This window comes from Solenopsis invicta, chromosome 2 (genome assembly GCF_016802725.1).
Source record: "Solenopsis invicta isolate M01_SB chromosome 2, UNIL_Sinv_3.0, whole genome shotgun sequence".
In the NCBI taxonomy this organism is placed as follows: domain Eukaryota; kingdom Metazoa; phylum Arthropoda; class Insecta; order Hymenoptera; family Formicidae; genus Solenopsis; species Solenopsis invicta.
The window spans coordinates 499,258-513,190 of record NC_052665.1 but is presented as its reverse complement, the minus strand read 5'-3'; the positions used below and the strand labels follow the sequence as shown (position 1 = coordinate 513,190).

The 13,933-nt window shown below is 37.1% G+C and overlaps 1 protein-coding gene across 7 annotated transcripts in view; it reads right to left on the bottom strand.

Annotated features, from left to right (window-relative positions):
• The window catches only part of LOC105198448 (calcium/calmodulin-dependent 3',5'-cyclic nucleotide phosphodiesterase 1), a 100,188-nt gene extending 87,025 nt beyond the window's left edge, over positions 1–13,163 (bottom strand). The window contains exons 1-2 of one of the 7 annotated variants that reach the window (XM_026136531.2): positions 12,555–13,163; positions 11,210–11,511 (exon numbers count right to left, since the gene is read on the bottom strand). In XM_026136531.2, coding sequence (XP_025992316.1) covers positions 11,210–11,306 — 97 coding nt within the window. In that variant the 5' untranslated portion in view covers positions 11,307–11,511; positions 12,555–13,163. Of the gene's footprint in view, positions 1–1,098; positions 1,552–3,786; positions 3,968–11,209; positions 11,512–12,554 lie in introns of those variants that run through there. The other 6 variants (XM_026136533.2, XM_026136534.2, XM_039446143.1 and 3 more) reach the window with 6 other exon arrangements.
• Between the last annotated feature and the right edge of the window lie 770 nt (positions 13,164–13,933).

The following is a 13,933-nucleotide window of genomic DNA, read 5'->3' as shown; positions in this document are numbered from 1 at the left end:
TTTTTTGTTGAGTTATTAAAATAATTATTTAAATCAACTATAATGAGCAAAAGTTTTGAAAAGTTTTGAGCGTCATACATATGCATTTCATTGTCTAACAAAAAAAAAATTATTTTTAGATCCGTATTTAGCGTATATTTTTAATAAAGCTCTTAAAAATATTGAATAAAAAATGACAGTATTTTCAAGAATTATAATTCTTTTATACTAATATTATCGAAACAATAATATTGTGTTGTTTAGATAATTAATATATTAAAATAAAAATAACATTTTCTTGATTACAAAGTTTTTAAAGAAGATTAAATGATATGTAGGAGAATAGAGAATATTTAACGGATAGAGACAATAATTAAAGGTTGGAGATCGATTATCATTGGTCGTTTTCGACAATCGTAACGAACTGCCGTGACCTTACATGTTGTCGAGATTTAGAAAACGAGAGCGCGGGCAATCCGCTGTGAGTCGTAGGATGAGACAAAGCTCCGTGTAAGAGTCAGTGCATAGAGACAGAGATAACGAGACAACGAGAGGCAAAGTGCAGAAATTCAGAGTTAGCCACGAGTTCGGAGTTCTTTTTTTTTTGTATGAACTATTTTGAGAGACGATTATTGATATTGTTAATTCAACGACTGAAGCGACAAGGTTCGCTCTGCATGTAATTAATTAAATCACGTACTTAATTAAATCACGATACTACAAATAATGGATATCTTTTAACCATCATATTTATTCCCATTTTATCCTTATTAAAATCTTATTATACTACATATATTTGGATTATTCATATGTAAGCAAGAATATATCATAATTCCTTGCTGATATATGAAACAATAATTGTTAAATAGAATATATTAGTTTTAATTTTATACTATATATAACGTTTGATACTGCTTTTTCTGCGTTCAAAAGAGCGGAGTGGCGAGGGAAGGAAGAGGGTGCGGTGGAGAGGAGATAAAGAGAAAGAAAAAAACAGAGGGAGAAGAAAAAGAAGGAGTTGGAAGACATATATCTTTATTAAACGAGATACGCGATGGCTCGAAAAAGGTCATCGATAGTGTTCAGAAATAAAAGTAGCATCCAAAATAGCTCCCTTACCTTGTGCATGCCTGTCCTTGTCCATTTCCTTCGTAAGATGAGAGGTAAGCACAACACTGTCTTTTCGAATCACTGCATCACGAAACTTTCCAACTTTGATCAATCTTGAGCCGTAACGCGTGTATCGATTTTAACAGCCTTTCGAAAAGTGTACGCATCTGTCGCAAACGAACTAATCACCGATACCAAATATGCTCGTAAAGGGATCCAATTCATAATAATGTAATAGGAGAATTTTGCTCCAAACTGGTCAATCGTTCTTCCTCGAATTCAAATCGATAATTAATGAAACACCATTGGTGGCAAAATTTGGGATTCATGTATGTATGAACGCTTTTGATTTGCGGGTACGCGTCTATCTCTTGTTCGATAGATGAAATACGAATTACGAAGATATTCGTGGTTGCGGTAAATCGAGGAAATCTGAAGAATCTATCGCGTCACATGATGAATCTAATGTGCAGGGTGAATTTAATTTGATCGAATTGAGATTACATGGAAAAATTTGACATTTAATTTATGGGTAATAATGGTTTCTCGCATAAATGCATTAATTTTTTTTTATGTAATAACGTAATTATTTCCTTTTTGATCGCATATCTAAATAAATCGAAATAAAATTTTAATATATTTGTTTTGATATTTGGTTCACTTAAAATTAAATTAAATATCAATCAACTATACTGAAAATGATATTGTATAGGTACATTCTACATATACTTTTTCAATATTTCTTTAACTAAACATTATTCAATGGGAAAAATTAATTATTTAAAGAAACTGAGTGTTTAAGAAAAGAAATTGAAACGCGCGATATTTTATTTAGATAATTTTCGGAAGCACAATTTGATATTAATTGCCAGATGGTTACATAATGAAAAAATAATCATCATATTCTATAATTGCGGAAATTACATTCGCAGGTTCATGTTACTAATTCATATCATTTTGATAAAAAAAAAGAAAAATATATACACATATTATTAGTGTGAAGAACATCGACGCCATTCAATACCTGGCACCTTTAAGCGTCTATTGTGTAGCAATTGGAAAATAGTAGATCATTAACGCGAAAGGTAGGAGATGCTATAAGAAGGATCAAATCTGGATGAGGAAATCATTTTTATGTATACTCTCTAAATTTCGTAGAGTAAGAAACCGCAGGTTCTATTTTCACTCTTTTAAAGTGACATTCCACTCTACAAGATTTACAGAATATGATGAGAGAGAGAGAACGTGAAGGATATATGTATATATAGGATTGAAAACGTGTACTTGACATTTTCAGATTACTAAGAAATCATACAACTTGAAAAATATAATTTTACAGCGTCAATGGCACACACATATATATGTATAACTATTCAAATTTTTTTTAGAAATCATCTATCTTCTTATATATTTTTATACTTATAAATAAATTTCTTTGGATTTTAATAGGAAACAATGAAAAAATCGTATTAATAATAACTAATAATAATAAAATGAAGAACAATATAAAGAGAAATCGATTAATTTAAAGTAAAATGAGATGCGTATAAAATTAAAGTTTTCCTTCAAAAAAAACTCATTTAGATCACTCGCGAAATAAAATATTCTCAAAATGACATTATTTACAATTAATAAAAGATTGTCACGGGCATTTTTTGTACATAACTTATTGCAGTCTTAGCTACATTAAAACAAGCAAGGAATGCTTCAGAAAGAAGAATTATAAAACAAAGTCATGTATGAAAAACAAAAATACAAAATTCAAATTCTCTACAAACTCATACATAATTTGTGAATATTTATTAAATTTCCAACTAATTTTGTACATTTTTAATTAACTTTTATTTCTAATTGTTAAGAAAAAGTTTCTCTAAAAATCTTAAACGACTTTTAAAGTTAAAGATACGGAAAGAAGAAAGACAATGACGCGCGCATCGTTCATATTTAAAAACGATCCACTGCCGTGATAAAATAATATTGTTCCGCCGAGATATGAAAATCTCTAGTTGAAAATAACTCTTGATCTATCAATGCATTTGTCTTTCGTTTGAAGCTGTTTTGAATCACGACTATATTTCAGCGTTACAATGCAAAAAAGAAAAACGCAACTAATGTCACGAAGAGCAAATCGCAAAGCGGAGAAAGTGTGACGAGAGGATTAAACCGACGATTCAAGAGGATTAAACCGACAATTCACGAGGATTAAATCAACGATTCACACACGTATAACAGTATCAAATGAAAGGCCATTCGTAACTAGTTTTTCAATTCTTTGGCTTTTACCAGCGTGATTTCGAGTCGGTGGCAATAGAGAGAAAAGAAAAATAGAACAGAAAAATTATTAGAAAAATAGTAACAAAAGTTTATCAATTCTTTTCTTCCATGCTTTTCTTTTTCACTGACATAACAGAGAGCTTATACGGAGAGTACGTGTAACAACACCAGAACAACAAAGGACAACGGATAAAGAGTGGGAGTAGCAGGGGGAGAGAAGAAGCGTAAGGAAGAGAGACACGAGTACACTCCGCACGCGGCTACACGCAATCGAAAGGCGGCGAGAGCAGCGTGAGAGGGTGATGATAATGATGATGATGACGAGGAGTGAAGGCATTGAACGTGTGTAAACGAGAGATAACTAAAGATTCGTGGGAGACGCGCGCGCGTAGTGATTTGTGTGTTGAGAGAAGAGGATAGTACGGCAAGACTACCCAACACCCGACTACGACGAGGCGTCGCGTCGTGGGGTAGATGAGGTAGATGCACTTCGGCGGAGTGTCGTTGGACTACTGACAGTACTGACGATCCCGAGAGAGAACGAACGCCGGCTCGGCTGAGCGAGCGGGACGCGGCTCGGCTAAGCGCGTCATGTCGCCGCGATGACGACGACGACTACGACTACGACTACTACTACTACTACTACGACGACGACGACGACGACGACGACGACACCGACGAATCCCGCGAAAATCTGATATGCGTGCGCACGCTGGCGAATCACTCTGTTTCTCTAAAGATCCGCACCGATCCACGCGACTGGTCCTCTTCTATCCACACACCACACACACACACACACACACACACACACATACGCGGTCATTTGCTGAGGATCTTGACAGAAAAGGGAAAAAGAAATAGCTATTTCTAGAGCAGAAAAAGTCAATTGTACGAGCACCGACGAATTTTCCTTTTTCCAACTATACCGAGAAAGGAATATAAAAGTTAAATAAAGAGAATAAACTCTCCCTGGGACTTGTTCGTTGATGATATAAGAGATGTAATAATAGACTCAAATGGAGAAATTCTAACTACTGGGTAAATGGAGTAACCTAGCTCATAATTTGTCAACAAGAAAAAATATATTTGCAGTTACTAAAAATTATCTCAATTAATAATTGTTGTAAAATCATCGACGTATAAACGTATTGTTTCTATTATCATTAAATTGACCTCAACATCTCTTCGTACTACTTTCGCAACGCACTCTCATTGCACATGCGCTATCTAGTTTTCCTTCCCAATTAGATAATTTAAGTCAAAGTCCGAATTTGCCCGTATAATGCAACAACAAGATAGATGATAAAAACAGTATGGAGATAGATGATATGTGGAACAGAACCCAGCTTAAAATAACAAAAGCGAGGGGAATGATGATCTATGATGTAAAAATAACAAATGATATAATCAGCTATCGAAGACTACCGAGTATTTTAGATCGAGAAGAAAGCATGAAGGAAAACCTTTCAGGTCAAAATAATATTGAAAGAAAATTATCTGAACTTTTGAAGAAAGGGATAATTAGCATAACACAAGTTCAAAGTTCCCGATATCTCTCCAACCTTTCTCAAACCTTTTGCAACGTTTCTATTCTCTCGAATTCGTACATAAAGCTATTCGAAGAGACTATTTGACTATTGCAATTCAACAATTTTATACAATTTGTCTGCATCATTTTTAATCTGAAAAATATGGCGCTCTCTCTCTCTCTTTCTCTCTCGTCATTTCAATAAAAACAAAAAAGAAAAGAAAAGAAATATCGTGATTTCAAATTGATCGTATCAAAATTAAGATTATGTAGTATGATGAGATATCATGTAGAATCAACTACAGCAGCTATCTCGTATCGCGGAAAAAGTAGTTTATAAAGCGAAAACGCTTTGATGAATAGGTTGTTTTGCGTTATCAAAACACACTCGCGCGCGCACAAACACGCAATCGATACAATCAATACATCTTATCATAATTTAATTTTGCGCGAGCGTTTATTTGTCGCTCAGGGCTCATGAATTTCAGAACATGATTCTCTTCGTTCTCTCTCACAACGAGCGAACCGAAGCGACTTGGAGCGTTAAAAGCAGCAGGATAGGAAGAAATACAGAGAGGGTGACAGCTACGGACCCTAGATATTAATACGTGTACGGTGTCGGTTCACTTTGTCGAGCAACGACGTGTAAGATCGACTCTGCCGGAGAGATACGCTCTCCGCGCGCGCCGTACCGCTGATACTTTGTCCTCGTTGCAAGGTGAAATGCTAACTAAAGGGGATGTTTTAATGGCAAAGATAATAATATGCCCGGTCGCGATAGCTATTCCTAGACTAACAAAGATATTCGTTCGCTTGACAGCCGCCGCCGCCGCGCCGTTCGCTATCCACGACACTTGATTCAAGACACGGCAAGGCATGCGACATTACGCGATCGCGCAATTTTGCCAATTATTTTCAGAATCTTACGAGAGTATGCGACGTAACCTAAAACCATTTGTATTTACAAAAAGATTTAATTGACTAATGTCACCGAGTACCTATCCTTGTGTTTTCAAATTTTCAATGGTATTAAATTTAAATTGCAAGATGCGAAAAGATAATCTATAAGAGATACAATTTTTTTGCAAAGACTCTTTCATTCAGATGTATGTGTTACGTTATAAATATTAAAAATTTAACATTCGTCAATTGCGAAGAAAATAAAATTCGTTGACAATAATATGTGAAATTATTTCGCTGAATTTTCACGAAAAAATGTTCAAATCCTCACGGTTAGATGTATGTTAGGGATGGTACGCTATAACATAATTGGACGATCGGTGATGATCAATTGTGATGGATGAATTCATCGAATATAGAGGAAAGATTGTTTACAAAAGATTGCTTCGTTTGTTCGCATTTGTTTTATGTAATAAAATAATGTATATATTTATATATATATTTATAGCATCCATTTCGGACCGCGTGAAGTCAACACTAAGGCAGCGTGTCGTCTATATTATATGTGCAAAATCGATATTTGAGCAATTTCTCAGCGATACTTAAACAACGAACGTTCGTTGCTTTTGTCGCCACAAAATTCAGTAAACTGCCGTACATCTCCCATAAATATGGCTCTGAAAAAGGTTCTGAGATCGATTGCGTCCATAAATATAAAAACTGTATGTATATATGCGTGCATAAAAAGTCTGCGCGAGCAAAGTAGCTTGAATCTATCTATTACACGCAACGTATAGTTCATATACTTTTTCATGCGATATAACATACTTTTTTTAGCAATAAAACCTACACACACACACACACACACACACACACATACATTGTTCACAATTGCAAGAAACTAGAAATTTTTAGGTCAAGTTGTAATAAAAATGACAGACAACTCATTGTTGGGATGAGGAACAATACCATGTCGAAAAAATTCACAACTTTCGACTATCCTGACCAAATTTATATCCAAAAGATAACGGTTTTATACAGTAATGACGTCAGAAACTGTTCGAGTACGCGTATCACGTTGCATACCCTAATTATTCCGTCCACGATGCATTTTCGGTTCATCGATTTTCAAAGGATTTCTTTCCTCCGTCGTACTTAGGTACTTTAATCGGCCCTTGAAGTTAATCGAGATAAAGGACTGAGCATGTCGAAATCGTTTATTTTTTTGCAGAGGTAATGAAACATTTTGGAATCGAAATAAACATTTCTACGACTATGAGAAAACAACAAGCTGAACTTGAAATTGTGCCTATTCAGAATGGTATAAATGTACGTTTCGCAGTATAACAAAGGAAAAAACGTGCACAAGTGGTGAGATTCATCTACCTCCCGACACAAGTCGGGCAAGTACTATTTTCTCGGCTAACTATTCGGCATCGTACAATTAATAACTCGTGCAAGGGTCAAGTAGCGCACTTTCAACGACTTTTCTACGATGAGAGATATATGTATGTGTATATAATATATGTGTGTATGTAGATGTATACGACGCTCTCACTCACTAAAATATGGAAAATTTACGGAACTCGAAGTGAAGCAGCAAGCAGGCACTTAGTGTCGGAATAATAAACTCGTATATCACTGTAGGAGATTATGTATCATCTTTCAACGAACAATTTATATTCACGGGATTACGATGTGCGAAGCAATATATAAAATATACATATGATTGTTACAAGATATAAAAAATTGACAAGTTGACAAACTACTCTATTTTGCGCATCTCTGTCTGCCAACCAATCTGCCAAATCTTTCGTTAAAAAGGAGGCTAACTGTGTACCAATAAGAAACGGCAAATGATTCTCACAAAAAAAAACCTGTGGACGCCCGTTTGTACTCAATCGGCAGGATTGTTACTTGAATTACGGAGCTAATGTATTAATTATGTTAGTATTATCAGTTCTCAATTAGTGATTCATTTTTCAACGCTCATCCGTTACAAGACAATAAATTAAGAAGTGAAGGATAAAAATTTAGCTAGGGTTTTTATAGTGATAAAAGATTAAACAAAAATAGATCAAACAAATAGCTGCACTTTTCAAAATTTGTTTAAGGTCCGTCTACAATGGCGGTAGTAATAGTGGATTAAGGATAACTAATGTCAGAGTAAGCGAAATGGGTGAAAGCCATTTCCTACGATCTATTCTTACTCTCAGCCAATGATGAGAGCTCAGTAATAATACAAAAACTAGTGCAATTGATTCATTATAACCTTTATTACACGCCGTTATAGACACTCGGTCATAAAAACGCCTTAATTCTATAGCCTACGTCTATAATGCTTACTCCTTAATCCATTACTACTACTGCCATTGTAGAACGACTTTTAAGAAGATTCAAAGTTTCTTTTCGGAAAGTACAATTATAAGTAAGCATAGTCAAATTAATAAAACTGCACACCTACAACAACAGTTTGACGTCGAATGCCAAGACCACTGTTTGTCACAATGGGTAGATAATTCAGTTTCCGAGCAGAAAAGATAATAAATAATCTGCGCATCATTTATCACAGCAGAAAGAGAGAAAGAGAGAGAGAGAGAAAGCAAGAAAGCGATCAAACTCTATAAGAAGAATCGTTCATTATTCTCTCTTATATTAAGAATTCCTGGAAACCGATTAACAAATACCTCTCAATGTCTGGTTCTCAATCGCAATCCGTCGCTTTCTCATCCTTTCGAGCACTCTCGCACGAGGCACCTCTTTCTCTCTCTTGTTTCCTCCCTCTCACTCTCTCTCTCTCTCTCTCTCTCTCTCTCTCTCTCTCTCTCTCTCTCTCTCTCTCTCTCTCTCTCTCTCTTTCTTTTATTATGAATTCTCCGCCTCCGTTCGGCATTTTGTGCCGAGATATTAGAGTCTAAGCGAGGGCCTCGAGGGATCCGATCGAAGAACGCCTCCATTGGTATTCCTAATGGCGAGAAAGGATGTCGGGTTAACATCGTTTAAAAGCACAGGCCGTCGCCCATTAATGCGCCTGATAGTTCTCCAGAAAATCTCATCAGCGGTTCTATTTTCGATCTCATAAACGACGGTATCGAACAGTGCTCTGTACCGAATCGTTCCGTTGTTCGAAACAAGTTTTACATCAGCGGATCAATTAACGCAACCGAGCGTAATTTCCAGATCATCAACTGCGCAAAAATTCATTCAACACATAATAATTGATTAAGATTTTCCCGTTTTCATCCCTTACGCTGAGATAATGTATGAATTTAAAATTAAATTACATGAATATTTTGTGCAATAATATTCCGACGTTAATTCCGACACAAATGTACAAATTGTTGATCAAACATATTTACATTACCAAAAACTTATACTTAATAATAAGCAATAGATAATACAATTCTTGCAATTAAAACAATATTAATTACATACATGGCACGTACAATGTTTAAACATATGTAGTTTTTGTTCACAGTAATTAATTTTTCTAGATTGAAAAAGATACTACTGTTTTAATCATATTTTTGAATATCATTCAATAAGATTCAATCTTTTTTTAAGAGAGAAACATGCAAACAACGTGATTAAACATATATGGCTAAATAGATTTGTTATCTAGAAGCATAACAATTTCTCTACGCAAATGAATTATATTTCTGTTTGCAATATTCTAACGTTAATTAAATAGCGGGGTAATCTCACTGGGGAATAAATCGATGAGCGGAATCGACCAAGGTAACCAGTAAATAGTCAGCGGAAGTTAGTTACAAGATAAACCTGGCTGCAACAATTAATTGCCGTCATAACTCGGGATAACTTGGCCCTCGCCGCGGGGATATAATCGTTAATTCGATCTGACACCTATCCAAACGGAATAAATCTCATTTTCGGACAACACAATTTTTTCAAAAGGAACAATTTATGTTCTTGTACTTGTTATGTATATTATATAAAATATACCTATCGTTTAAAAAGATACTCTCTCTCTCTCTCTCTCTCTCTCTCTCTCTCTTTCTCTCTCATTTTTTAATATTTTATTTGGTCGATAATAAGTAAAAGAAGTAACACACGATACAGATAACTTAATAGATAATAATAGATAGACGACCTGGCAGGTCATTGCGCGAAAGTATAATCGTTCCCTAACAGCACAAGATATTGTATGAATATTCTGGAATATTCTAGATATCGTACGAATATTTGTACAATATCATAATATCGTACGTATATTTATACGATATTACAATATTCATTAGATATCACGTGCTGTTAGAGTTGTAAGTCGTATAATTCGTGTAATTCAAGTGGAATGAATGTGACTGGTTTTTGTCAATTTGCGGACTCCTCTGGTGAGTAATTCCACGATGGGGGAGCGATGGATACAATGTTTACTAAAAATTTTTAACAAGAGACTAAACAATCAACGTTAATGCTCTATACAGTGGCCGGAAATTAATCTTCCTATGGATATTGTTCGTGGGTCCTAACCGGTGAATTGTCCAGCTGAGGAGCATCTCGCAAAAGCAAACGTACGTAACTGCGCTCAAGAGAGAAGAAACTGTAACTGAAGATGACTCGAAGCTGAGTTGAAACGTCCGTTTTTCAATTAACAAAATTGTTAATTTTACACACCAACAACCGCGGTTACTCTTATTAGCCCACTAATGGTTGATTACTTGACAATTTGAGAGTACTACACTTCGATGTCTTTTATTGTAATAATAGATAGATTAGTTTCTCATAAATGGAAAGAATAAATTTGATAAAAAGTTGATTAATAGTACATGTACGATTGCATCTTGTTTATTTTAATAAACAATAATGTAATACTTTGCACATGCAAAAAAATGTATTGATAGTTTTTCTGCAGGGTAAACATTGGTAAATAAACGTCTCATTAATTTTATTTCACGTTAATAATTTCAAGTTCCGAGAGTGACGATACTAGAAATCAATATTTTCCACTTAATATATCTACACGTGATAAAATTAAAAAACAAATGTATACAATATATCGTAACAAATGTTACTTTCAGTATCTGTTAAAATAATTAATTGTTAAAATAATGACAGTGGTTGAAAAATACAAGGCAACAATGATATTATAATAACTTTAGCGAAAGCTTCCATCGTGGTTCATTCAAAATTTCTTTCAGAATTTCAAAACTCATTAACGCTCAATAACGTTAATCGGCTTAGTTATCCCATTGAAAAATGTGTAACGTAGTTTGTACATGTCTGATAAAAAAAAAGACAAGATTTTTGGTGTTGTACAAAAATTGTACGACATTCATACACGGAAAAGAGAATATGATGCACACTTGAGGTGTGAAAATTTCAAATGTCGCGATCGACAAAGATTTCGGCGAAGAGAGGAAAATAGAAAACGTAAGATAAACAAAGGCATTTACTCACCACCAGCTGCACCAGCACTACCGCCTGGCCAGATCCGCCAGCTGTTCCATCGGCGCCAACTCCTGGGTGATTTCTGGTACCGATTCAAATCCTCCATTCGGATAACACTCGCACACGATTCGGACGCGTGGCGAATACGGAGAAAAAAAATACACAGCTAATTACGATCGGTCATTCCGTTGCGTCGCGGCGTCTCGCACCTCGCGCCTCGCCTCGCGTCTCGTCGTTTAACGCGCAAGTCCGGCGAGAGACGAATGTCAAAGTGAGGAGACGCTCCGATCGCGTTTAATACTGTCTTTTACCTGCACAAAAGAAACGTTTAATTCTTATCGCCTTACTATACGTTTACGCGCTTTCTAATGAGAGTAATACAACGTATGTATACATATACGAGCGTATCGCGATATGTCGTCGATGCGCGCCGCGGCTTGGAAAATCGTCAACGTAGCAAAAATGGTGCACGTAGGTCGCAACACACACCGATGCTTGTATCCACGATTATTCACATTCATTAGTTTCACTTTGTTATCTCTCTCAAATACGCGTGAAACCATAAACGAGATATATTATGTACATTCGAGTATCCCTATCAAGAAACAATATTTTTTAAACGTTTTTTAAATATTTAGAAAACGTTATAATAAAGAATAAATATTTAATAAACATTGTCTGCTGATAGGGATATCTTGTACAATTTTCAAATAGTTATATACGCAATTTAACTGGCTCTTGCTGGGGTGCAGCTTGAAACTTGTCTCAAAATACAGAATTCTTTAAAAATTTCCGTGCTTTCGTATATAAGATATTGAGAGATAATTTTTATAACGATCAGTAGCCGCAAGATTAATCGAGTCAATGCAGTTTTCTCTCTCTCTCTCTCTCTCTCTCTCTTTCTCTCGATACTGATATGAAAAGTACACGCGATTAAAGCGATTAGCTTAAACGAAGCGAGTTGTATTTGCTCTTTGTAATAGCACGAGATTTACAGCACGATCGACAACCGGCGGAGATGTACCGTGACCGTGTGCATGCCGCGCCGCGCTGGGACGCGTCGAGACGCGAGCAAACAAAGGGCGAGGGATGCGCGAGAAACTGAATCACGAACGCCGTCGTCTATAATGCCAATTATCACCGACGATCTGAGACAATCTCGAGAGCAAATAAATTCTCAATCCTTCACTCGACCCGCATCAGTTCGCGATCGCTCACGGTTGTCGTTAGCGTGCTATAATTGCAATGGACATGTTGTCCATTTTCAACAAGTAAACGCAACGCAACGCAATTTGCTCCGACTCCGTATAAAGCGCGCGGCGCGAAGCAAAACTAAGATGGCGGACTCACACACCCTCTCTCTCGCGCGCTCTTCTCTCTCTTTCCGTCTCTTTCGCGCGCGCGATGACTTGCGCGCCGTACACTTGACAGTCGAACCAATCGTATACGTCGAAAATCAAATATCCAAAAGCCAACGATATTTTATCGTATATAACAATAATATTGTCAAAATACGTTTATTATCGCGTTATTATTGTTAATGTTTACGCGACGATTGCTCGATCGCTTATTTGCAGTCGTGAATCGTGATTCGTACGTGATTGACAAACGATTATTAGTACATATCTCGAAATACACACCGCGGCGTAGACGAAGCTTTAAAAGACCGCCCCGGGTGCAAATCGCGCGGCTTACGCGATCGATCGTTGCACGTTGATCGAATTGACGGCGCTTTACACTTTCGCGACTGCAGATTCCGCTCGGCTTGCACGACACGCGTCAACGACGACGGAATCGGACGGAACGAACGAACGAACGAACGAACGAACGAACGCACGCAGAGGGACGGACGAGACGGTGCGCAAACCGACCGGTGACGGTGACGGTGACGATGACGCCGATGCCACCGCCGTCGCGACGCGCTACACCGGCTGGCGGCTACGCGCGATGCGACGCAACGAAAACGCGCGAGTCAACGCGACGCGAACCGACGCGACGCGCGACACACACGGCGGGCGCCGCTGGGCGCCGCGCTGCGCCGTAAGCCCTGCCGGCGTAAGCCAGTAAGCCCTTGATAGACTTATTAGGTCTATCGCACATGAAATGTAGATACAGATCATAAAGAGACATGAGATCACTGGACCAATGAGCATCCAGTATTAAGTCACCATATTGATTTACATAAGATTCTTATTGGTCTAGCGATCTTGTGCTATAGACACACTTGTACATACCATGCGTTTTATGTGCGATAGGCTTAATGTTAGAAGATGGCGGTCTCGCGCGACAGCATATGCGCGCTCAACTTGCGACGAGCGTACATTGAATTGCGTTATAAACAGCACCAGCTAAACGAAGCTACATCCTCGCGCGAGCCTTGTAAGTATCGAGAAAACTAAAGCATGCTATTTAAGGTGGCCTCGAATAAAAATCGTTGACGAAGCAGTCTCCTCTATATACAGAATCCACGATTTTATAATAGATGAACGCGTTACGTCAAAGTCTCGAGAGTGACGGCCGGAATGCGCCGAAAATCGCTTTGACATTTAAAAAAAAGAGATTAATCGCCACACTAAGCTCCCTAAAAAGCACTCGGAATCTGTCTTTCTTCTTATCTATTCTGTCGAGCAGCTGAGTTCTTTTGTTTCCACCGGTAACCGCGCTCCGCACAGATCCATTTGTCGAAATTACGTTCGTTCGACGAAGCACGAGAGAGAAAAGTAGGCTACGGAT